Below are 25447 nucleotides of genomic sequence, written 5' to 3' on the forward strand. Positions count from 1 at the left end.
AGCTTGGATGCTCAAGTTCCCCATTGATACAATAAAAGGGTTTCATAAAGTGACAATTGAACATGCCGCGCTTCTGTGTCTCTGGCTAGGCTGGGGAGAGGGACCGGCCACAGGGGCTCCTCTCTGGGATGCCCACTGGCCCAGGATGCCCACTGGTCCAGCTGCCCACTGGTCTGGCTGCCCACTGTTCCAGGACACCCACTGGCCCAGGATGCCCACTGGTCCAGCTGCCCACCGGTCTGGCCACCCAACAGTCCGGCCACCCACTTCTCTGGCTGCCACTGGTCCGGCTGCTCACTGGTCTGGCTGCCCACTGGTCCAGGACACCCACTAATCCGGCCGCCCACTGGCCCAGGATGCCCACTGGTCCAGGATGCCCACTAGTCTGGCTGCTCGCTGGTCTGGACGCCCATTGGTCCGGCTGCCAGCCAAGACGCTGCCAGGGGACACACACACACACTGGAGACTTCATGGCTCAGTCTTTTTGGTGACAAGTCAAATGGAGATAAAAACCACCCGTGGGGGATAAAACCACAGTCCAACATCAAAACCCAGTTTAATGATCTGGTTGAGGCAGGAGGGGAGATAAGGTGCGGGTCTGTTTGGAGATGAGCACAAATGTTCTGGGTGAGGACACTTGAGCTCCCCATCTCTTTGAACAGAGGAGATGAAAGCCTCCCGGCCGCCCAGCTCCAGCAGCTGGATCGGATTTCAGCTCATTTGAAAGAAACAAATAATCCGAGGGGAGAAGGAGCCTTTGGACCCGAGAATAACAAAAAGAGGGAGTCGTCTCTGTCCGGGCCAAAGCTCAGGATCCATGTCCTCTGGGGAACTGGCACCAGACTGGGTAGGCGGCAAACAGCTGGGAGGGATTTCTGGGGAGCCTGTGGCGAAGGTCAAGTTCTCGTGAGCGGGGGGGGGGGGGCCTCAAAGTTTCCCTCCTCGGCTTATGGGGAAGGAAAATGCAACAAAGCCTTCCTAAAACCTTATTAATATGAAGGTCAGCCAGAATTATCATTCTTGTGTAAGCAAAAGATAATTGCTCCGGGAGATAAAGGATCAAAGCATGGGAACGGGCAATTTTCAAAATAAAGAGATGCAACCTATAAACAACCATACGAAAGATGGCTCCAAGTCATTAATAACAAGAGGAGTGCAATTTAGAACAATTCTTGGGTTTTCACATCACATCAATCGGACTGGCAAAGATACAGGAAAAACATGGCAAATGGCAAAGAGCCACCGAGAGGGAGGCAGAACAGCCCACTGTTGGGGCAGTGGATCTGTCCGAGAGTACGAAAAGACGGAAAACCCAACTCGGATTAAAGGAAAAACTCCAAGATGTCTCGGTTCTTTGACTTGGCAATGTTTAATTCCCGGGTTTGTGCCTTTAAAGGTGATTACCAAAGTATTACTAATAGAACTTTTGAGTAACTGGGGTCCCTTGATTAGAGAAGAGCTGACAAATTGTATTTATAAGTCACGTATATGAAGGATTCAGAGGAAACTCGGGGAGACTTTTTGAGCTGACACAGAGGGAAGCCAACGGAACGAAGAGAGAAGAGGGGCCAAAATCACTTCCAGGAAAACCCCAATGACTGAGAGCAGAACTTGAATTATCACCTGCAGTGTTCCTCTGGGGGACCGATGGCAAAGCGGAACTCACTTCCCTTGGTAGAGTGGATGAATATAGGGGCAGGATGCCACCCACAAGGCAAGAGAGAGTCAACAAAATGGGTTTATTTTCTGAACTGTACCTTATTGCAAGGGAGGATTCATTAGATCATTGGGAAGCAAGAATGATGTAAAAAAAAAAAAACATCAGGAAAACATGTGAGCACACACACACACACACACACACACACACACACAAAATGGCAGAATAGAGAACTGGCCTTAGAACTAGGAAGCTCCAGATTCAAGTAAAGCCTTTTAGAACACACTGGCTATGTGACTCTGGGCACTTAACCTCTCAGTAACCCAGCTAATTCACCCTTTAAAAAAAATTATATTTTTCCAAATCCATGTAAAGATAGTTTTCAACATTCATTTTGTAAGGCTTTGTGTTCCAGATTTCTATTCCTCCCTCTCTTATCTCCCTTCCCAAGACAGCAAGTAATCTGATATAAGATAAATTTGTGCAATTCTTTTAAATGTAATTTCCTACTTGTCATGTTGTGTAAGAAAAATCAGACCAAAAGGGAAAAAAGCATAAGAAAGACAAACAAACGAACAAAGCAAAAACACCATTCTTTAATCACTATTCAGTGTTCCCTCTCTGGATGCAGATGGCATTTTGCATCCCAATTCTATAGGAATTGAATCCAGGCAATTCTCAAAGAATACTGGGCTAATTGATGCTGATAGGGAAGATCTTTTATGTCAGTGAAATCACAGGTTTGAACCCGTGACAAAAAATAAAAATTATAGTTAGATAGATTTACATCTAAATATAAAAAGGAGAGCTACTGACCACTGAGGAAATCACATAGAAGATGACATGTCATGGGATCGTAGGTATTAGAAGGAATCTTAGAAGTCATCAAGTTCTCCTCATCATTATACACACATATTTTGCAGATGAGGAAACTGAGGTACAGGGAGGTTATGTGAATTATCCAGGGTCATGTCTCTTTATAAAAATTATTTTAAATTTTGATTTCACTCAATATTTCCCATTTACATTTTTTACATTCACTTTTTAAAAATTCTGATTTTGAAATTCTTTCCTTTGCTACTGTCCCTCCCCCACCCGTTGAGAAGGCAAACAATATGATATCAATTATACATGTGCAGTCATGCAAAACATCTCTTCATATTGCCATGTTGCAAAAACACATACGCGCGTGCACACACAAGCAGAAAAATAAGGAAAGGAGAAAAATCTGCTTCAATCTGTAGCCAGCGTTCATCAGTTCTCTATCTGGGGGTGAAGAGTATTTTCTAAAGGTCACACATCTCTTATGTGTCTGAGGCAGGATTTGAACCCAAATCCTCCTGACTTAAAGCAACTACCCAATCCATTATACCACAGCACCTTCACTTATGGGCTGGGTCCCTAGAAATGAGGAGGATGTCACTGAGGGAGCAGGAAAGGAAGTCAGCTCAAGTGACTCTTTTGTTGCATTTACAAATGCACCGGCTTTCAAAAAAGCCACAGGGGAGTCCCTATCCCTGGAATCATCTGAGTTGCGCTTAACGAGACCCAGTTGGGTTTCCTGGAGCAGAACTGTGTGCTTCAGGGGCTTCTGAGTCTGTATGAGGCGCTTCTCCCTTCCTGGTTTGAAAGCTGTGCTAATGGAGAGCTCCGGAGCCCTCCCAGGTGCCAGCTCTGCCCATGCACACCAGCATCGGACAGAAGCCATTTGGTCGGAGAGCGGGGGCTGGAAGGGACCCTAGAGATCATGAGTCCAAGCCCCTCGTTTAACAGAAGCAATTTTTCCAAGGAAGTTTGCAGCAGAGCTGAGACTTGAACCTGCCAGTCAGAAGTCTCCCAGGGCAAACCGAACCAAAGGTGCCCCCAAGAAGCCGTTGAATCTGGGACTAAAGACATCTCCTGCTTCTAAATGCCAGCCCCGTGGGAGTCCATCCAAGGCCCTTCTATCCCCTGCATCCATTTGAAAACAACCCTTCCTGATCTCGGGCCACAATGATTACTGGAACTGATTAGCAAGCAACATGTTGGCTGGAAGGCTTGGAAAGAATCAGGAATGCAAAGGCCGGCTCTGGGCCGGTCCATTTCACAAGAAAACAAATGAGCCTCCAACGGTTGCTCTGTGAAACATCTCAGTGCACCTTGACAACATCCAACACATCTGGCAAAAATAAAAATGGGTGAAACAAGACTTCCCCATAGCTTGTTTGTGACGTGGGACATCTGTCTGGAATATGCGTGCCTCCAATCGCTCAGGTCTGGCCTGAACATTTTCTTGGGGGTGTTAAGTCCTTTGGCCGCCTGAATTAGCAAGTCCACCCCTAGCCTGACCTTTTAAGGAGCCCTCTTCCAAAGGAGACTTGTTTCTTGAACCATATATCCCAAGAAAGCTCTAAGTGGATAAACAGTCTCAACTTAAATCATTAAAACATCATACCACTAAATAATTTTTTTAAAAACCCTACAAGAATACAAGGAGATATTTTTCAGATCTGAGGTTGGGAAAAAATTCACAACTTTAAAAAATGGAGATGAGAAAAGTCAATAACTTTTTTAAAATATAAAAATTTAAACTTCTGCATGAACAAAATCAATGCAACTGAAAAAAGAAAAAAAAAAACCTATTGATTAAGAAAAAAAAAAACTACCCCAAATACTTTTTTTCCTTGAGGCAACTGGGGTTGAGTGACTTGCCCAGGGTCCCACAGCCAGAAAAGCGTTAAGTGTCTGAGATCAGATTTGAACTCAAGTCATCCTAATTTTAGGGCTGGTGCTCTATCCACTGTACCACCTAGCTGCTCCTTACTCCATATACCTTTGATAAAGATTTGTTAGGAAAGAAATTTAGGGAAATACAGAAGAGCAAATAAAGCTTTTCACTAGTTTGAAACAGAACTATTAGAGATGGGTAAATTATTGGTCTTTATTTTCAAAGCGACCTGAGCGTAAGAACTATTAACAGCAAATATCAAATCAACTAACTACTGACCTAGTCAATAGCACTGAAAAAAGTCTGAATTCCCCTTTCACCTTGTTAGCTCTATTCCAGATGTTAGTGGACTTTTGGGCTCAGTCTTGACCTGCTCTGCCATTCATTCTTCTGCCCCATAAGTGAGGGTCTTTTTCTTTCTGGACCTCAATCTCTATAAAATGGAAGGACCTAATGAGATGATCTCTAAGATTCTCTCTTCACTGTCTAGCTCTTATTCCCACCTCTTCAACATGCCAACTGCCCTCAATGCATTCACTCAGAGGGTACAGTGCTCTGTATACAGTAGGTACTCCATAAGTGTTTGCTGAATTTGCTGCTTTTGAATTCTTTATCACAACATAGGCAAAAATCAATAAGCTCCAGTAATGATCTTTGCTCAAGGTTGTCCCTGTGCTTACAAATGCCACAGCCCTTCTCTGTCCTGTCTACATCCCTTCCTTTTACTTCATATGTGTCCTATGTGTGTCTATTTATATACATGTTGCCTCTCCTATTCCACTGTGAGGTTCTTGAGGGCAGGAACCCCCAAAGCTTATCCCAGTGGCTGGCACATGGTCAGCTTGATAAATCCTTAAAGACTGATTCAACAATCAAGAGAGAAATCTATATTATACAGCAGCCATGTTAATATTGTTTTACATGCACATTTACATATATGTAAGTGTGTGTATGTATATATGTGTGTGTGTGTAGGTTTATGTATGTATGTATATTGTGCAGATATGGAGATATATGTTTTTGTAGATATTTGTATATATAAATATATACATGCTTAACTGTAGTCTGCTTGGGAGAGGAGGAGGCTGGAAGGGGGAAAAACAATAAAGGTAAAACATGCTCAGCAGAGAACAAAAAAATAACCTACAAGGAAGCAAACATGGACAATCATGAATATATTATCTCTTCTATTATTATATATGCTTTCTTGAAATGGAAATTTATTATTACCCAATTTGAATCCTCTTGAGTTCTGCTGGGCACATGACAATGGTCTGATTTGTTGTTTTTTTTTTTTCCTTTTCTTTCTTTTCCTATTTTATTTTTTCTTATTTTGAATTTAGTTTTAAATAAACACATTCTTTAAAAGGCTGAATCCTTTCCTCCAGAAAGTCTTTTTTGATTCCCCCTTTCCAGCTGGTAACCAACTTTCCCTCCTCTGTGTCCACATAAAACTTTGTAGCTCTTATAGCACTATCAAATATCTATGGTCATATGAGGTTCTATATTGGTTTTCCTTCTAGAATATGAGCTCCATAAAGGTTAGGGTTAGGGTTAGGGTTCATGCTCAATCTGGTGCTCACAGAAGGGATTCATATTTTAAATATGGGCTAGGACCTGGGAGGATCCTTTCCACTTGAAGGAGATTCTTTTCCCGGGGGCCAAAGATGGGGCTCCTCCGAGCGACCTGAATTTAAAGGCTTGGGAAGCACTCACTGGGTTAAGAGAAGCCAGTATCTCTACGCCTTCTCAGATTCCAAGAGAGGGGGGAAAGTCACTCGCTCAGCACCTGTTAGCTCTAGTACAATGAAAGCTGAGACAAAGACCCACATCGTGAATTCCAGTATCCTCCCGATGACGTGGGAGGGCTGGCCGTCATGGAACACAACAGTTGCCGAAAGACTGACTTGGACGATCCCCCAAGGGACAAGGGAGAAAGCACAGGAAAATGAAAAATTACAGAGGAGAACACTAAAGGGAAGGAGCTTAAAAGAAGGGATGGTCACAGGGCAAATAGGACACGGGGATAACTACTGGACATCCCATGGGTGTCTTTGGAACCCATGGAAGATAGAAAATGCAGGAAAAGATACATTTTTGGACCAATGGGAGAATTTATTTCATTTAACTGGGCATGTTTGTACAAAGATGTTTCCCCCCCCTTTTTTTCCAGAGGGAAGCAGAGGAGGAGAGAGAAAGAAAGAAATGCTTTATGGGTACCCTTGAAAGGACCTTGGAAGGTCCTTAGCACACTGGTCAAGCGCCCAGTGGAAAGCCAGTCAGGAGAAAAGGAGAAGGGCTGCATCATTAAAGGGACACACACATCAGTGAGACCACAAGTTTGGATACAGTGAAATGCAATGGACATGGGGCAAAGAGGCTCCCTATTACCAAACAATTATGTTCTGAGAAAGATACCCCAAAATGATATTTCTCTATAGCATAACCAACTTTGTTTTTACTGACTTGGTAAAATAATTGAATTGTGATCCTTTCAAAAGAAAGGAACTTGAATCTTCAAATATAATGATACCCCCCAAAAAGTATCCAATGCTTTAAAAGTCATAGTTTTCTCCTTTGTGGGGCTAGAGACAGAAAGTCACCTCAATAATTTAGAAACACTGAACACTTAACTAATAGGGTTCCTATCAGGCCTATACTCTAAAGAAATCAAAGTGTTGGAAACTAAGGCAGTGTCCATCCATTAGGGAATGGCTGAACAAGGTATGGTATATGAATGTAATGGATTAATATCGTGATATAAGAGAGGGTGAAATGGATGATTCCAAAGAAACCTAGGAAGATTTATCTGAATGGATAAGCACAAAGTGAGAAAATCCAAGAAAACAATTTATAACAACATTATAAAATAAACAATTCTGAAAGACTTAAAGAATTCTGATCAATTCAGCAATGAACCATGGTTCCAAAGGGCTGATGATAGAAAATACAGAAAAAGATACCTTTTTAGACATGGCCAATGGGAGGATTTATTTCATTTAACTGGGCATGTTTGTTACAAAGGTTTTTTTTTTTTTTTCCCCCAGAAGGAAGGAGAAGAAGAGAAAGAAAGAAAAGAAATGCTTAATAACCGAAGGAAAAAAAAAACTAAAGTTAAATTTAAAAATCCAATGGGGATGAAGTCTCCCAGATTCTCAGAAACCCCTTGTATGTTATTTCCTACCCGGACAAATGCACCTCTCTTTAATCGCCCCGATGCTATTTTCTCTCCGGATGGCCATTTTTCGTTTCTGCAGATCTGTTAGGTTTCAGTTTTTGCCTTCCTCTGCTTGTAGGTGTCAGACCATGGGAACACCAATATATTTTTATCCACCATAATCCGTTAATTCATCTCAGGTCACTTACTCACACTCACCACCGCTGCTGTGGTTCCCCACTTGTGTTATATTATCTGAAAGGGGATCCCTGTGACGACAGGCTGTCCATCAATGGAAATCAGCTGCTAGAGGCTGGACCCAGCCCGCAAATATTCTGGCCGACGTTCCTGGAAGAGGGCCGTGCCAGTTGGGGGGAGGGCTAGAAAGGATCCCAGGGGACTTTCAAAGGGGAGAGTGTGAGGGGCTCGAAGGGGGTGCTCTTCCAGTCCCTTCCTTCAGTCCGATATTTGTTACCAGAAAGTCTGGGCTCCTTTTCTAAATAACAGATGTGGATTTCAACCAGTCCCAGTGCTCAAGGAAGGGGCCAAGGGAAACAAAAAGTCCAGCTCAAGACTCTAAGGATGAATAATGAATGTCCCTTGTGCATCCCAAGGAATCTATCCATTTTCTCTTCTGGAACTCACATGGTTTCCTATGAAACTTTCCATCAATGACAAGGTGGGAAAAAGGAGGGAATAAGCTTTTCTACAGTACCTACTATGTGCCAGGCACATAGTAAGAGCTTTTTGTAAATATTTTCTCATTTTTTCCCTTTGATCCTCACATTAATCTGGCCAGGAAGATGCTATTATTATCCTCATTTTAAGCAGAAATCAAGTGGCTTTCCCAAGGTATCGCAGCTGGCAAGTGTCTGAGGCTAAATTTGAACTCAGATCTTCCTGATTACCTATGTATGAGCACCCCGGGCCACGATGACCCAGTAGGAGGACAGTGGTTCCGCTTTACTACTAAGGAAACCGAAGGGCCAGCCCTGGGTCATCGATGCACCAGCAGCGATGATCCCCCAGGAGGTTATTAGGTAGAACAGGAGTGTGCCCCAGTTTCTGCCCTTGCAGAACAGTTACAGCTCCCTGAAGTCCGGCCATCGGTCAGTCGGGGAGGCCCCTGCTGTGGGCCAGGCCCTCCCGAGTGGGAGTTACACAGAAAGACAGAAGCTCACCCCTACCTGGGGCCCACACGATGACCATCACAGGGTACATGTGCCATACAAGGTGGGGATCGTCAGCAGTGGGAGGACCCCGGAAATGTGGGAGACGGGGAAAGGTCTCTGGTTCTAGCTGGACCTTGAGGCCCACAGGCAGAGGTAAGAGGGAGAGCCTTTCAGACAGGGAGGATGGACAGCCAGGGGAAAGGCTCGGAGATGAGAGGGAGGCTGGCGATCCTGGCGGGGTCAGGCTTAAGGAGGCTGGAAAGGGAAGAAGTGACAAAGGGCCTTGAATGCCAGGCGAGGATTTCCTATTGGATCTTGAAGGCCTCAGGGAGCTCCTGAAGTGAGCCTGGGGGGGCAAGATCGGACCTGCGTTTTAGGGAAATCCCTTTGGCAGCGGAATGGAGGACAGTCTGGTGGGAAGAGGCAAGGAGGCCCCCCGGCAGCTACGGCAACAGCCCAGGGGTGAGGGCACGGGGGCGTACCAGAGGGAGGCTGCAGGGATGAAGGTTTTAGACCCTGGCACAGATTGGAAACAGGGGCAAGAGAGGATGAGGAACCCAGGAAAGATGGTGAGCCCAGCTCTGGGCAGAGCGAGTTAGGATGGCTGCGGGCCGTCTGGGCTGCGGGGTGAGAGGCTGCCGGGGCCTGGATCCCACCCCCAGACATCATCAGCCCTGAGGGCTCACTGAGCTCCCAAGGGAGAAATCCCTCGTCCCTCCGATCCAGAGACGCACAAGGTGCAACAAGGGGCGGCAGCGGGGCAGGAGGGGCAGGCCTGGGACGTCCCCTCAGCTCCTGGCCCACGTGACCCTGCACAAGTCACTGAACCGCTTGGGACGCAGATACTCTCTCAGCCTTGCCTGCAATTGGGAACTGCTGGGCCAATATAAAAGTAAAGCGCAACACAACACTCGTTACCTGTTGTTAAGCGATAAGTACGATAGAGAATAATAAATGGGAAAATATGACTGGATAGAGGGGCTCATTGAGCTTGTCTAAGTCGGCCCATGACCAGGGGCTGACTGTCCCCCTCTGCCTGCAGGACCAGCCCACCTGGTCTCCCACCAGCCGGACCCTGCACGGTGGCCGGCTTCTACCTCAGCCACACCCAGGATGCTGCAGGCTTGTCCACAGCCCCTAAATCCGTCCCCGAGCCTGGAGGTGCCCGTCTGAGAGCCCGCTTCCTGGGCTCCGCACTTGGGGGCCTTTGTTCTGCGCCCAACATAGTGAAGGGATTACGGATGCAGCTGCCAGCCTGGGCAACAATAAATCCGGCCTCTTCAAAGGGAGAGCCAGTGAGTCCATCGTCGCGTTCTGTTCTGACGCGTCCCCTCAAAGCCCGGGGCTCAGCCAGCCACAGCCCGGACACAAACGGGAAAGTTGTTTGGATTTTCCCCCCAAACCAACTGTGTCTCAGCCCATCCTAACAGTGTCCCAGGAGAGCCCCGGCCCGTTCCGGGCCCCCTGGTCTGACTGTGTCTGGGGAAGCATCATCTACAAGAACCCTCCGGCCTGGGCCAAATGCTCCTTAAAAAGGCCCAGTATTTGAGTGTGTAATGGACGGGGGTCTCCCTCCCTCCCAATATAACCCATTCCTCTCTGGCCAGCTCTAAAAGGAGAAGAGTCCAATCCTGAATTCTCCCCATTACTTAGTCCCAGGCCATCAACCAATCAAAACTCACTGAAGAGGAGAAAAGCAAGTGCCCATTCCTAGAGAAGGGCAGCCCCTAAGCAGAGCAGACACTGAACCTGGTACTCTGTGTCCTTGGGTACAGGACCCAATAATACATCCCCGACAGCCCAAGGTGCCCTGCCCAGACTAGACACGGGCAGGAGGAAGCGAGCCCTGGCTCCGTTTGCCAACGCACAGCTGGAAATCTGTCCCCAAGACTTGGCTCTGGCACGGAAGCCCCTCAGCAGCATGCGGAGCTCATCCCACTGCCCGGGATGATGACGACAACGAGAGCGGAGTTCCCTCTCTTCTCCTGGTCTCAGCTTTGTCCATCTGTAAAATGGGCGAGCTGGCCAAGAAGCTCATCTCTTCCAGTCCCAAATTCTGTGGTTCTGTGACTTATGGCCCAGGTGAACGTAGCTCGAAATCCGTGATCAACTCTCCAGCACCCACACAAAAGCTAATAATTTGGGGAAACATTGTGTCTCCAAGCCAATGGTCCTCCTCTGGGACCGAGTGCCCCTTAGGGGGTGGGGGCCATCACTGCTGGCCTCCAGCTCACCGATGGAGACCCAGAGGCAGCCCTCGCTGGCACCCCACACCAAGGGGCCTCCAGAGCCTCATCTCAAAGGGGCATGAAACCCAGAACACGTTTTCTCCCGACATTTATAAACCTGTGGTCCTGAAGGAGCCGGGGCTGCCCAGCCCGCTAACTGGAAGCCCCCCCACCCACTACCTGGGAGCCACCCAGCCCGCTAACTGGGAGCCCCCCATACCACTAACTGGGAGTCTGGATGACTCAGAAAACGTCCCATTGCCAACAATCTAGTGTACTTTTATCTATTTTGTGAAGGATTTCCCAGCTCCATTTAATCCGGTCTGGCCTGTTGGACACCCCTGTGCCAGAGGGCAGTGAGGTCTCCAGGCCGGCCCAGGGAAGGACCATTAGTCATCGGGTCATCGCTAACTGCTACGGTAAAGGTTTGCTTTTCAGGGAAAATAATGGCCTCTGCCCTCCAATAAATCACAACATTTTCAGGACAATCGCAAAGTAACAAGACATCTTCCTTAAAGAAACTGGGGTGACAGGGAAGCAAGTAGCATCACCCCCATTCTACAGATGAGGAAGATGGGGTCAATTGCCCGGCTACTGAGGATTGAGGGGGGTTGGCCCTCAGACTTTCCTGCCTGCTTGTCCCGGGTTCTAACCACTCACTCCTCCCACCACTGTAACCCCGGGGACTTCCGACTTTCTAAATTCAGAGCTAGAATTTCCCTTCTTCGAATTTTTGATTGAGTTTACCAATTCCTCAAAATCTCTTATTTAAGGGTTTGGGGTACCCCCACCAGTGAGGAAAGACCCCCACCAGTTCTGCTCTTAGAAAGCTGTGCAGACATTAAGTGACCAGGCTAGCCCCGGGCTTGGGGTGTGTCTGAGGGGAGCCTTGGGTCCCCCCCGGCCTCCCGGCTCCCAGGGAGGTTCTCAGGGAAGTGGACTCATGCAATAACCAAGCTCCCGCTTCCCAATCGCCTCCTGAGGAGCCATGTGAGGGCCTTGTCCCCGAGAAAGGACTGGGATCAATGGAAGGGGGGGGGTCCCTCGGGCAAGGGGAGTGTCCCAGAACATGAGCACACACCGGCTTCCAGGAGCTCTTCTGTCCTCCCCAGGGGTCCCAGCTGGCCCCTTCTGACCTTTCCGGGCTTCTTACACTTCCGGACCTGCCCCTCTGATCCTAGCCCCAGGCTGGGCTCAGACTCAGGCCTTTTTCTGCCCCTTGACCCTGAAATTCCCTTCCTCCTCTCGGCCTCTGGGCTTCCCTGGCCTCTCCAAGCTCTGGGTAAGGCCTCACCTTCAGTAAGAAGCCTTTCCTTGCCCCATAAAAGCCAGAGTCTCCCTTCCAGGATTCCTCCAAGCCACCTTGCACTTGTAAAGCACAAGCACAGGGCCTGGCACTGCACTGTATACAGTAGGTGCCATAAACATACTGGAAATATCCAAGGGCAAAGAATCATGTGGAAGGGGGTGAAGAGCAGGGGGCTCTAAGACCCTTTGGCCCTCCCTCCCAACACCCTCTCTCTGTCTCTTTCTCCCCTCTCTTTTTGTCTGCATCTCTGTCTCTTTCTTTGTCTCTCTCTCTGTCTCCCACTCTCAGTATCTTTCTTTCTGCATCTCTCCATCTTTGTCTCTGTCTCTCTCACTATCTCTGTTTCTGTCTCTTTCTCCCTATCTCCCTCTCTCACTATCTCGCTTTCATTCTGTCTGCATCTCTGTTTCTGTCTCTCTCTTCTTCCCCTTTCTCTCTATCCCTGTCTCTCTTTCTCTGTCTTCCTCTCTCTCTCTCTTTTCCTCTCCTCCCTCCCTCCCACTCTCTCTCTCTCTCTCCTTTTGTCTCTGTCTCTCTGACTCTCTCTCTCTGTCTCTCTCTGTTTCTGTCTCTGTCTCTGTCTCTGTCTCTCTCTCTCTCTCTCACACACACACACACACACACACACACACACACAACCTGGCTATAGATTAATAACAAATTAAATAAAGTCGTTCAGGGCAGCCTGAGGCCTAAATATAGAGCATGATGTCAAACATGAGGCTTTTTCCTTGACAGCTGCTACCTTTTATCTTTACCTAACAGCCTTACCCATCATCCCTGGCCACTCTGGATCCTCATGACAAATAAAAACACTGAGCTCAAGCTCTCCAGGCCGGAGCCATGTGTTTGTTCTGCCCCCATCGTCCCCCACACTCCTCTGCCGGGGTTGGGGAGCCGTCTGTCAGCGTCTGTTCTCCAGGAACCTCCCTGGTCTGTGGCTCCTCAGAATGGGATTTCCTTTGAGACCTTTGGGTGGTCCTCAGTGGGGTACAATTGGGGGAAGGATTTCTCCAAACTGAACCCAGTATATTGAGGAAGGACACCCCCCCCCAGCCCATTCAGGCCAGTTTTTGATCTAGTTTTATTAAAAGGCGATTGTGGCTGCTCTGGAACAGAAACAAAGCCTCCCGCCCTGCCCCCCCTTCGGTGGCTGGCCGCTGTCCTGGCTGGTCTGGCTGCCCAGCTGTTCTAACCCATCTTCTCCCCTGACAGCCGGGCCTGCCATTCCCGGAGCTGCTGGGAGGTCTAAGAAAGATGGCTCTGTCATCTGTCTGTCATTAATGAGGCCCAGAACTGGGGCAAGACCACACGCCAAATGGACACCATACAAGAAAGGGGAGAGACGGCGGTTCTGCATACATCATTAAGGAGGCCATGGGGGCCTTGAGACACTATCCAGCTCAGGCCCATGGCTTTATGGGAAAGTAAAATAAGGATCTGAGACAAGAAGTATTCAACAGCCAAGGGCCCACACCCTGAACCCGCTGTTCTTCCCTCTTAAGCTCAAAATGACCTTTTTAGCTCAAGTTCTAGGTCACTTTCAACATGGAAATCACAATCTCCTTGGGGCTCTGGTGATCCTGAATTAGGGAGCACAAACTGATCCTAAGTCAGAGATCTTCTTAACTTGTGGGAGGAATTGGGAAAACCTGTCAGTGGCTAGAGCAAGTTCTCTCAATGAGTTCTAGATAACACTAGTCTAAGGCAGGGAGGAAACCAGGCAGGGAAAGCCACGCAAAGAGTATACAGAAGCCTCTGTGGACAAGGGCTGAGGAGAATCAAGCTGGCCAATCGGGCCTGGGAGGACACAGAGGACTAATGACTTAGTTACCTGCAAGCTGCTTTACTTCTGTTGAGTTCTTTAGGGGCCGGGTGGGATGGGTAGGGCCCAAAATCAATGAATCAAGAAGCCAACAATCATTAAGCACCTCAATGTCCTGCATATTGTGATAAGTACAGAAGCTGAAAAGATACAGAATGGTTCTTAGCCTCAATGAGCTTATATTCTACTGGGGGAGGGGTGGAACCATATGTAAATGCATAAAGGAGAGAGACAGAGAGAAAAAGAGAGGGAGAGGGAGAAGGAAAGAGGGAAGGAGAGAGAGAGAGGGAGAGAGAGAGAAGAAAGACAGAGACAAACACAGAGAGACAGTATATGAATGTACAGTAATTGTTCTTCTGGTGGAGGACAGTTTGAACAGCAGGGATATGGGGGGTCAAGAAGGGCCTGAGTTGGGGGTGGCCACTTCAATTGATCTTTGAGGGAAGCTGGGGAGTCTGAGGGTTGGAGTTTCTAAAAGAAGCCTCCCATTGTCCCATTTGCTACTAAGTTAATTAAGGATCCCATGCCCTATGTGTCTGCCTCTATATGTGTGAAGTTTGTTTTCATGTGTGTGTTTGTGCGGGTAAAACTTGTGTGAGGTTCCACAAGTCCTTGTTCTTGGGGAGCAATATCCCAAATCAGCCCTGGGGAGTAAAAGGCCCTGGACCTGGCCCCCACATGGTCTTTAGGCTGAGCTCCTCCCAGCCTCAGAGACAATCGATCTGAGCTGGGGAGGAGCCGGCTCCTTGGCCCAACCCCCTGCAGAAAAGTCCCCTCTGGAAGGAAACCCAAACTTGTCAAGCTTTGGCCAGACTCAGGGCAAACTCAGCCGAGCACCTTGAACGGGAGGGGCCCCCGCTGTTTTCTCCTTTAAAGGAGATGTGTTCCTTCAAGTGGGCGCATTCCTGGTCCCAGAGCCAAAGCGTCCCGGCTCCTCTGCCCCCATTCATGTGCGGTTCTTGCTGGAGTACGTGTCCCTGCAGGGTGGGGTGGGGGGCAGCTTCCCCTTTTTGCTGACCCCCTTCCACCAGCCGCCTCCTTTTCATCTTCACCAAAAAAGAGCCAAATGTGTGGCCCTTGGGGTTTCGACAGTTTCTGAGGCCAAGGAACGGTGATTATCACAACAGATGTGCTTCTCTGAGGAGAAAACGTCTGAAGTGGCCGACCCAGGACATGGGGGTTCCTCCAGCAGCCTGGGCTACTCCAGGGCTGGGACCACCCAGTGCCACTGGCCCCTTCTCCTCCCTCATAGTCGATGGAACGCCACCGGCCCTTTGTCCTCTTTCACAGTTGGTGGAATACCACTGGCCCCTTGTTCTCCCTGCTGTCAGCCATTGGCTCCTTATGCTCCCTCGTGGTTGGTTGGTGGCATTGGCCCCTTGTGCTCCCTCTCAGTCAGTGGAATGCCACCAGCCCCTTGTGCTCCCTCTCAGTCAGACGCCACCAGTCCATCATTTTCCCATAAAGAATAGAAGCTCCAAGTTCAAGGAGACTTTGGGGACATGGACTTAGACCTTCACTGGAGAATCACCAGCACGTGGCCAGTGCCGACTGCCCCACCTCAGGGCAGCCCTTCCTTGTTCCCTTGAAGAAACCAAAGCCAATGGAGCAAAGGAGGAAGAGGGGATGAAGATGCTTAGGATCGCTACCTGGGGCTCAAGTCTGGCATGTGTGTCTGCACGACGTTCTAGCAGAGCTCTCAGACCAGGAATCACCTTCCCCTTCCCTTCCGATTCATGGCGACCTGGAGGGTTCCTGCCCCCCTGCTCTTAGCTGAAGAATTGACACAGAATATTTCCATCTGTTGGAAGTCAGAGATTTTCTCCTTCTGGGGAATAGAGAGCTGGAAGAAACTCTCATAAATAGGGATAATAAAGATGAGAAGGTGATACTCATAGAGGCAATGCCGGGGGGATGTGGGGATGAGCAGTCTGGGAGGAAGGAGCCATGATCGGATCGCTGTCAGCAGAAAGCAGGAAGCCAAGGTGGGGGACGATACTCAGTCCCTCCCACACAAGGTGATTTTGAGCAAAACTCTGTGAACTGCAGAGGGGAAGCATTATGTAATGCTGTACAGAGTGGACATCATGATTGCTTCTGCTGAAAGTGACCAGTGCAAGGTGTGAGCCTGACAAGACCTGCTCTCCCTCTACATTTGCTCATTGTCACACCTTTCCTGAAATGATCCCAAACAAGCATTTGGATTCTGAGAGATCAAACATCAAGTTTCCTGCCCTGCCGGCCAACCTACCATCGGCTGACAGTGACCGTGCTCATGTATCATGTCCCCAGGAAGAGACCCACAAAACAGTGAGAGAAGAGCAGGGGACGTCCCGAGGAAGCCGGGGGCTGGCCAACAACAATTAGTCACAGAAAACCGAAGTGACAAAATTCCCCCCTCAGAGAGAACTGTGTGCTGGTGCTGAGACCCTGGATCTTACCATGTTAATGAGTGTTAATTAGAATAATAACAATTATTAATGAGTGTTAATAACAACTGTTAATAACAATAACAATAATAATTATTGTTAATCCTCTTAATGACAAAGCTCTCAGAATTGAGGATGGCTCCTTGCCCTCCACCCATTTGCTCCTCAGTTATTCCCTTCCACAAAACCGAAGCTCCCCGAGGGCAGAGGTCATCTCACTTTTGTCTCTTTTCAGCACCTGAGAGGATGCATCACATAAAGTGCTTAATGAATGCCTGGCCATTGACTAACTGGTGGCTACTGTTAGATATAGAGAGGTGTTAAAGTAAAAATAAGGACAGTATTGAACCCAGGACTGACCAGTCATGTGGCTGATATATGAGAATAATCGAATAATAATAATAAATAGCTAATATTTATATAGAGCTTACCATGTGCCAGGCACCGGGCTAAGCACTTTACAATTATGATTTCATTTGATTTTTACAGGAACTATGAAAGTTAGGTGCTGTTTTTATCCCCATTCTCCAGATAACAAAACTGAGGTAGAAAAAAGCCCAGGATCACACCATTAATAAAGGCGAAGGCTGGACTTGAATTCAGGTCCTATCCATGCACGACCTCGCTGCCCCAACAGTACGAGCCGTGGGCACTATATAAGCAATGGTTCCTTGACAAGTTTCACAGATAAAGGTTTTATTTCTAACGGACGTGTATGTGCATGCGCACATGTGGGAATACGTCCCACTTAATAAAAGTAAGAGCTATTCCCCAGTTGGACAAAGGAAGGAACTGGAAGTTTTCAGAGGAAATTCGAAAGCCAAGCTACCAATGGCAAAATGAAAAAAACAATGCTCTAAATCATTAATAATTAGAGGAAGGCACGGTCAAAAAAACTGAAAAATTGTTTCTAAACCGTCAGGTTGGCAAAGTGGACAAAAAGGGAAAATGCTCCATGTCGGTGGGACTGTGGGAAAAGAGGGATACTAGTGCATTGTTGGTGGAGCTGTGAATGGTCCAACCATTCTGGAAAATAATTTCAAACTAAACTTCAAGAGCTGTTCAATTGTAGCCAATATCTGACATAGCGATGTAGCTATAATATAATATAATGTAACATAATACAATATTACATTATGTTATATACCATATATCATGCTGTGTAATTTATATTATATAGTATTATATATTGTATCGTACCATGTTGTTATATTATATATTATATTATATTATATCATATCACATTGCATTATATTATATTGAAGAGGGAACTCCAAAACTCTGAAAATTCTTAAAGGAAAAAATCTCCTTCGACTCTGCCTCAGAGAGGAGACTCCATCCCAAGCACAACAGTTCCATCTTTGTTATCTGGGTGGGGTCGGCTCAGCCCTAAAACCCACTGAATTCAAGTCAAATTCTAGCACTAACTGAAACCCAGCGAGGAGCCAACCTGGGACTCTACCCACGAGCCCCCTTCAGCTTGTAGCCAAACCACCCTATTGTAAAGAGTGGAGCCCTCTCTTTGCAGAGGTTCCAAACGTGCCAGCCCTATGCTTGGCATGTCAAGGGCCTCTGCCCACTAGAATACTGTCTCCAGTGCCCTCTTCTCTTTACCCTCACCTATTTCCTTCACCAGATTTTAACCAGACTTCCAATCCCTATAACAAACCTCTTTTATCAATCTAGGTTTTCGGAGCTGTAAATTCAACTGCTTGTGCCACTAGAAGGGAATTCCCCAGAACTCCCTACCCTTGGGCCAAATCCCAAGGGATACAGGGGAGCCAAACCTACCCTGAACCCCGAACCTGCCACCAAACCTTGTTTAACTCTCTGACCACCAGAAACCCTAATTCCATTTGGGCTCCCCAAATCTAAACCTCATCAAGTTATATTATATTTATTACACATTAAAGAGAGCAAAGAAAGAGGAAAAGGACCCATTTGTATGGAGACATTTATAGAGGCTCTTTTTCTGGACGGCAAAGAATGGGAAACCGAGGGACGCCCTCCGCTGGGGAATGGTTGGACAAATTGTAAAATATGATTGTGATAGAATCCTCTTGTGCTATGAGAAATGATGAAGACGATGGCTCTAGAAAAACCCAGAAGATTTATCTGAACTGAAGTAAAGAGAAGGTGACAGAACCAGGAGGGTCCAAAGCAGAGGGACAGAACCAGGAGGGCCCAATGCAGTGACAGAACCAGGAGGGCCCAACGCACAGGGACAGAACCAGGAGAGCAACACACAGGGACAGAACCAGGAGGGCCCAATGCAGTGACAGAAACGGGAGGGCCCAACGCACAGGAACAACAAGACTGTGATGATTATTATCTGGAGACGGGGTGACGCTCACCCACCCCCGAGCCACCACAACTCCATGAGACCCGGGCTGAAGCTGGCTGTGCCCAGATGAGCTCAGGCCACAGACTGAATAAAAAACGCCCACGCGTATGGAGGTTTGCAGCCGAGGCGGATGTGGGGACCCACTCCGTTTGCCCACACCTATTTGTAGCAGGATCTGTTTGTCTCATTTGCAGTGGGGACGGGAGACGGAGGGGAAAGCAGGAGAAAGCACAACGGAAATAAAACAGAATTGAGTCTCCAAAACTAGAAGCAGGAGAGCCGCCCAAGCTCTGCCTCAGTCCCCTCCGCCGGGAGGGACTCACCTCAATCTTGTCCGTCTTGGCGTCCCCCCAGTACAGCTTGCCCTCCTGGAGATCCAGTGCCAGCCCGTTGGGCCACCCAAGGGACGTGTTCACCAGGACCCTTCTGGCCTGTCCGTCCAGGTGCGCGCATTCGATTTTGGGACTTTCACCCCAGTCCGTCCAGTACATGTAGCTAGAAAAGAACGGACAGGTTTTGACCAACTCCGCCATTTTAAGCCTAGCTCTCAGTCAGGGATCCTGGGGTCCCAGATCACTAAGGTGGCCGACAGCTGGGCTCCCAGGAGGTGTGGCTGCCAGAAAGTCAACCTGGGCTCGGGGGGGAAATGCTGCCTTTGGAGTCAAGAGTTCGAGCCCTTGGGACACAGACTACTAGAGCAGGGAGCGCCTCGGTTTCTCCACCTGTACCACAAGGACAGCAATGGTCCCAGCAGCACCAAGGGAGCCCCTTTCCTGGTCCCGAGGGGCCCCTACCCCCCCACTTGAAACATGGTGCCCCTATCACTGGGTTCAGAACAATGACCCCAGCAGTACTGGGGGAGTCCCTTTCCTGATCCTGAGGGGCCCTCACCCCCACTTGAAGCACAGAAACCCCCAGGAGACTCACCCCATCACTGGATTCAGAACAATGGCCCGAGGCTCGTCCAGGTTCTCAGAGATGAGGATCTTCCTGGAGGTGCCGTTAAGCCGTGTGACCTCGATGCGATCAGTGCCCGTGTCCGTCCAGTAGAGGTTCCTGGCCACCCAGTCCACAGCGATGCCGTCCGGGTCGTTGATCTCCGTGCTGACCAGGGTCTGGGCGCCCGAGCCGTCCAGGTAGGCCCGGCGGATGGCCCTCACCTCGTCGTCCGTCCAGTAGACGTAGCGCTCCACAGGGTCGTAGTCGATGGCGATGGCGTGCCGGATGTCGTCGATCTGCAGGATGATGTCGGTGAAGTCTGGCGTGTCCAGGGAGATCCTGCGCAGGTCTGTCCTCCGGGCCAGCAGCAGAACCTCCTCAGCACCTAGGAGGAGATTTGGTCAGTTGGGTTGGTGTGCATGTATTAGGCGCCAATTGCATCAGCAAAAAATATTAAAAAAAAAAAAAAAAACAATCAAAGACAGGAACTGTAAAAATGGGAGCATCACTTTGTGTGTTAAATGGCTAAGAAATGCACAAATTCCCCAACGGGTCGGGCTTCTGTCCGCCTGGGCCCGCACCCCAGCTCCCCCGGCTGCTGGTCGTGGACAGGACCAAATTCTGTGACTGCTGGTTCCAAGGGAGGGGAAACGGCCAGGGCCCTGCCCCCAGACCCCCCCAGAATTTGGGCCTCAGTTTAGGGCTCAGTGACCTGCGGCAGGGCCGTTTGGGGGCCGAGTGCAGGGCCCAGGGCTGGGACCTCAGAGAACTGGGCTCTAATCTTCTTAGAAGCTGTCCCCTGCCTTTCCCTCTCGCTGGCAGCTTAAACAAACTCCAAACCCCTAAAGCCAAAGGGAAAGCTCCCCTCTGGGGCTCCACCCAGAGCCAGTCCCCCCTCACCTGAGCCTGAGGCAAGCCTAGGGGAGGGATTAGGGCACCCCCCCCCCGGAAGTGGGAGGAGTGAGCTGTCCAGCCTTTCCCTAAACCAAAGGCAACAACAATGCCAACTAAGTCTCCAGGCCCCCTACCAGGCACTGACCTAAGCATCTGACACATGGGATCTCCTTGGATCCTCTCAACAGCTTTGGAAGGAGGGTTCCATTATTATTCCCATTTTACAGATGAGGAAGCTGAGGCAGAAATGTAGCTACTGAGCTTCCCTAGTACTCTGCCTAATGGGGGAAGAAAGGAGGGGATTGGGAGGAGATACGAGTAAGAGCCCTGGGAGAAAAGGGCAAAGAGGAGGTTTGGGAGCTGGGCTTGAAGAGAAGGGACCAAGTGCGCATTTTGAAGGGCAAACAGTCATGACTTGATGTTGCCCCTCCCCAAGTGAGGGCAGTGGAGGCCCCCGGAAATCCCGGCCTGAGGCTACAGTGAAGCTCCCCAAGGCAGCGGTCCTCCGGCAGCGGTCCTCCAGCAACGATCCTCCAGCAACAGTCCTCCAGCCGGTCCTCCCCATGCTTCCTCCCCTGCTCATCTGCTTTCCTGGGATGACTGCCCAGGGATGACCCTTCCAGAAAGCTACAGCTACAAATGGTAGTTCTCTGCCTCAGTTTACCCAGACCTGAAGCCCTCTGGCCAGAGAGTGGGAGGGGGGTGAGGGCCGAGCCCAGAGCCCCCGCCCTGGTCTTGCAGCCCCTGAAACCCAAGCATCCTGGCAAGTAAAAGCGCCCCACCTTCCTCCTCTCTCCAGGAATAAGCCCAAGACCCTCAGGCTCCCTGGGCTTTGGACAGTGGGAGAGCAAGAAGGAAGAGGAATGCCGGCTCAGAACCCAGAGCTGGAAAGGACGAAGCCTCAGCTGGCCAGCCCGGCTCGTGCCCCACGTCCCGCTCCAAGCTCACCCCTCCCTGGCTCCCCCTACCCCACGTCAGGGGCCCGTAGCACTTGACAGCTTGTGGCAGAGAGGTCAGGGGGCATGGCCCAGACAGGGCGGGCCTGGCTCCCAAGCTCCCACTCCAATCCCGCACCAGTCAGGAACCCTCCCCCCCCCAGCCTCCAACAATGTCTCCATTCATGCCGTCCCTCCCTTGCCCACCTGCTCCCCACCCCCACTGCACCAACCTCCTCTACTTCCCCAGTGAGCTGCAGGGACAGCGGGAGGTCTGGAAGCCCCTGAGGGTCACCTCCCATCTCTCCACCCAGTCTGCTCCCACCCCTAAGGGGTTCGGGACTGCCCACGGCCTAGATGTCTCCCCAAGCCCTTGGGAGGGGGGGCTCCACGCTACTTGTGATGGTTGGGATCGCTACTTCCCATCCCCCCAGCCCCAATCTGGGCTCAATCTGTGAGTCATAAATATGGGAAGCTAGAAAGCCCCCGTCCCGAGGGAGATGAGCACCGGGGACACCCTCAGACTCTTCCAGGCTCAGCGGGCGTCCTCAGAGGAGAAATCAGGAGGTGACCTTTGCAGGAAGCCACTGCCTCTGGGGGCGCGTTTGTAGTCCCAATGTTTAAGGCAGTGATTGACACGGAGGAAGCATCTAACTACTCATCTATCCACCCATCCATTCACCCGCCCATTTATCTTCCTGCCTATCTATACTATCGTTTACCTATCTGTCTACCTGTCTATCCCATCCATCTAGCTATCTGTCCTTCTATCCATACATCTATCTGTCCATCCCTCCATATATCTATTCACTATCTGTCCATCTATCCATCCACATATCTGTTCTTTTATCTATGCACTTATCCATCAATCTATCTATCATCTACCTATCCATTTATCTATTCTTCTATTTAACTCTCCAGCCATCTATTCATTATCAGTCTATTCATCTATCATCTACCCATCTATCTACTTGTCTATCCCTCCCTCCTTCCCTCCATCCATTATCCGTCTGCTACTCCATCTGTCGTCATAAAAACGACCACACAATAACATCCCTGGATTCAGGTTGAGGGTCGGCCATGTTTTACTTCATTTGATCCCCACCACCCTGCAAACTAAGCACCATTATTATCCCCATTTTACAGATGAGGAAGCTGAGGCACAGAGAGTTTCAGTGAGTTGTCACTCATAGTCACAAGCCAAGAGCAGAGGTCGGGCTCTCCCCCGCACCCCTCCTAGCCCAGGAGGCCGTGGGGTCCGGTCCAAAGGCTGACGACACCGGGCTCCATAGGGTCCAGCTCGGGTCTGATCATTTCGGACGGTTCTGCTTCACGGACTTGCCTGGTTTTTCACTTTCGGGAAGGGGCCTCGCTCCCTCCAGGCTGAGAGGAAGCAGCCTGAGGGAGGGGCCCTGCAGCCTCCCAGGAGGAAGCCGCCTGTGACCTCGCCCAGCCTGGGCTTGACCCCAGCTCCCCGGGGGAGCCAGAGCTGGAGCCAGAACTCCTGCGGCCAGTGGGGCCCGGGGCGAGAGCATCTGGCGGGAAGCAGAACGTCAGACTCTGTCTTCAGAGGCAACTTCCCGGCACGAGAACAACATCCTATCTTTGCCCCAGAGGAGGGCAGCTAGGGGGCGCCATAGTGGATGAGGTGAAGAGCAGACAGGAGAATACATAAGGTGAAGAGCAGCTAGAGGGCAGCATAGTGGATAGTGCCAGTCAAGGAGCTCAAATCCCGCCCCAGACGTTTCTGAGCCCCGTGACCCTGTGCATGTCACTATACCCTGCTTGTTCAGCTTCCACAGCTATAAAATGAACCATAGAGGGAAATGGCAAACAGGACTGAAACGGAAGACTGTTGAGATCAGAAGAAGCCGACTGGGGAGCAGAGTTTGTCCCAGAAGCCGGTCCTTAGGGGTGGGGGACTGGAGTTTGGAATCAGGAGAGCTGGGTTCAAATCTCATTTCCGTCATGATAATCTATATGATCTTGAAGGAGTCATTTTTCTCTGGACCTCAGTTTGCTCATCTGTGAAATGGTGACAATAACGGATGTCGCCCCCACCCCCCAAAGTTAGCGTGAGGCTCCCATTGGGTCTTGCACTCTCTGGATGTGAGCTATCGTGACTATTTCCACCCCAGCGGCCAAGGTCTTTCTTTTTCAGAACCTTCCAAGAAGGCCCCTTGCTCGGAGGTAGCCAGAACCCGCCTTCCAGACTCCCCTCCGGAGTCTGTCAGATTTTCCTGGGATGGCCCCTGCCTGGGACGATTGTGTTGTTTAGTCTCTGAGCTATTAAAAATTCACGCTTCCCAGCTGAAAATAGCAGCTGCATTGGCTCTGCCAAATTAACGCCAATCACAGCTGTGGGCAGGCCGGCCAGCCCTCCAGACAACAAGGTCCTCCTTTCTTTTCCCTTTGCCCTACTTAACATGATAAGGGACAAGACAGCTCTAATATGGAAACAAATGCTCGGATTCATTCACCCGGCTGAAGGCCATGGGGCCCAGGGCACCCCGACCTTGCTAAGCCACTTCAGAAAGGGGCTTTGAAAGTCGAGTCCCAGTTGTAAGTCAGCTGTGAAGGAGAAGGAAATGGGAGAACCGCCGGTTACCCATGGAGCCCCTCCCCACTCTGCAAGCCTCAATCCCTGAGCACCCACAGAGGAGGTAAACTCTTGGGAAGTTGCTGAGCTTTAGCTTTGCGGCACAGGAACCACCCTTCCCAGCCAAGGAACAGACATGTCACCTCCTCAGGTCAGGCCCAGGGAGCAGAGGACAACCCTGTGAGGATGAAGGACAAAGATCCTGGGATTGTCCTTGAGCCCAGGAGCCTGACGGGGAGAGGAGTGTGGGTCAGAGAGTGCTGGTTACTGAGTTTGTTACACAAACATCCCTAGAACAAGGAGGATTAAATACTATTTAATAAGGTGGCCAAGCGCCATAAACAATGACACGGAGAGCTGACCGCAGGCCTCGGGAACATGAAACGGCCTTGGGATGCCAGCTCCGGCAAGACTGGAACCCCAGGGAGCAAGGCTTTCTTAGGAGAGCAGGATTTCTTATGGTGGAATAATGACGTGAGCATCAAGGGCCACTCACTCCCCGCTGTTTCTAGGCTCTTCCCTCTAATTGGAAAAACGTGGAAAAACGAAGACAAGATGTGCTAATAAACGCTCGGGGCTCTCTAACAAGGAAAACAGAAGGCAAAGGAGGAAGGAGGTGGCCTGGCTCAGAAACCGTCCCAAGTGTTGTGGGCCCTGAGGCCGAAGGCTGGGTACAAGAGAAACTTGTGATCTTCGTTTTCCAGTTCAGAAAAAACCCAAGTCTGTGTTTTAGGGCCATGGGAAAATGCCCATATAACATGGCCGGGATCTATAAAAAGAAGCACTAACACAGCTATCTCCTGTTCTAAATAAACTCAATATGCCATAGTCAGCTTTCCACTTGGATAAAGTGAGAAATTTATTTCTTTTTATACAACCTAAAAGCTAGAGCTAAAAAATATAATTAAAAAAAAAAAATCTGGGGCAAAGGATGAATCAGATGGGGGCACCTACTGGTAACGAGTGGACATTGCAACCCAGCTCTATTAGAAGTCACAAATGGAGAAAAAAGAAAAAATCGAGGAAAAGTTTAGGGAAATTTGGAATCCCCAGGAATTAGAACAATTCCAATAATTCTCGGAAGAGACGAAAACAAAAACAAGGCTCCAGGAGACGTCCAGGAGTTGGGAAGTTCAGCAAAAGGAAAGTAGACAATTAAGAGGGGCTCAAAAAGTCATGAGAAGTATGGTCCTGATGGGCAAGTACCACGGCCATGTCACCACTGGCCGCCATTGCAACTTTTCCCACAGAA

General features: G+C 49.4%; 1 protein-coding gene across 1 annotated transcript in view; it reads right to left on the reverse strand.

Moving 5' to 3' along the window:
* LRP5 (LDL receptor related protein 5) overlaps window positions 1-25447 on the reverse strand; it is a 103891-nt gene that overhangs the window by 24330 nt on the left and 54114 nt on the right. The window contains exons 6-7 of the mRNA XM_031943612.1: window positions 19756-20152; window positions 19152-19323 (exon numbers count right to left, since the gene is read on the reverse strand). Coding sequence (XP_031799472.1) covers window positions 19152-19323; window positions 19756-20152 — 569 coding nt within the window. The remainder of the gene's footprint in view (window positions 1-19151; window positions 19324-19755; window positions 20153-25447) is intronic.

The sequence above is a fragment of the Sarcophilus harrisii genome, chromosome 6 (assembly GCF_902635505.1).
Source record: "Sarcophilus harrisii chromosome 6, mSarHar1.11, whole genome shotgun sequence".
NCBI classification, from domain to species: Eukaryota; Metazoa; Chordata; class Mammalia; order Dasyuromorphia; family Dasyuridae; genus Sarcophilus; species Sarcophilus harrisii.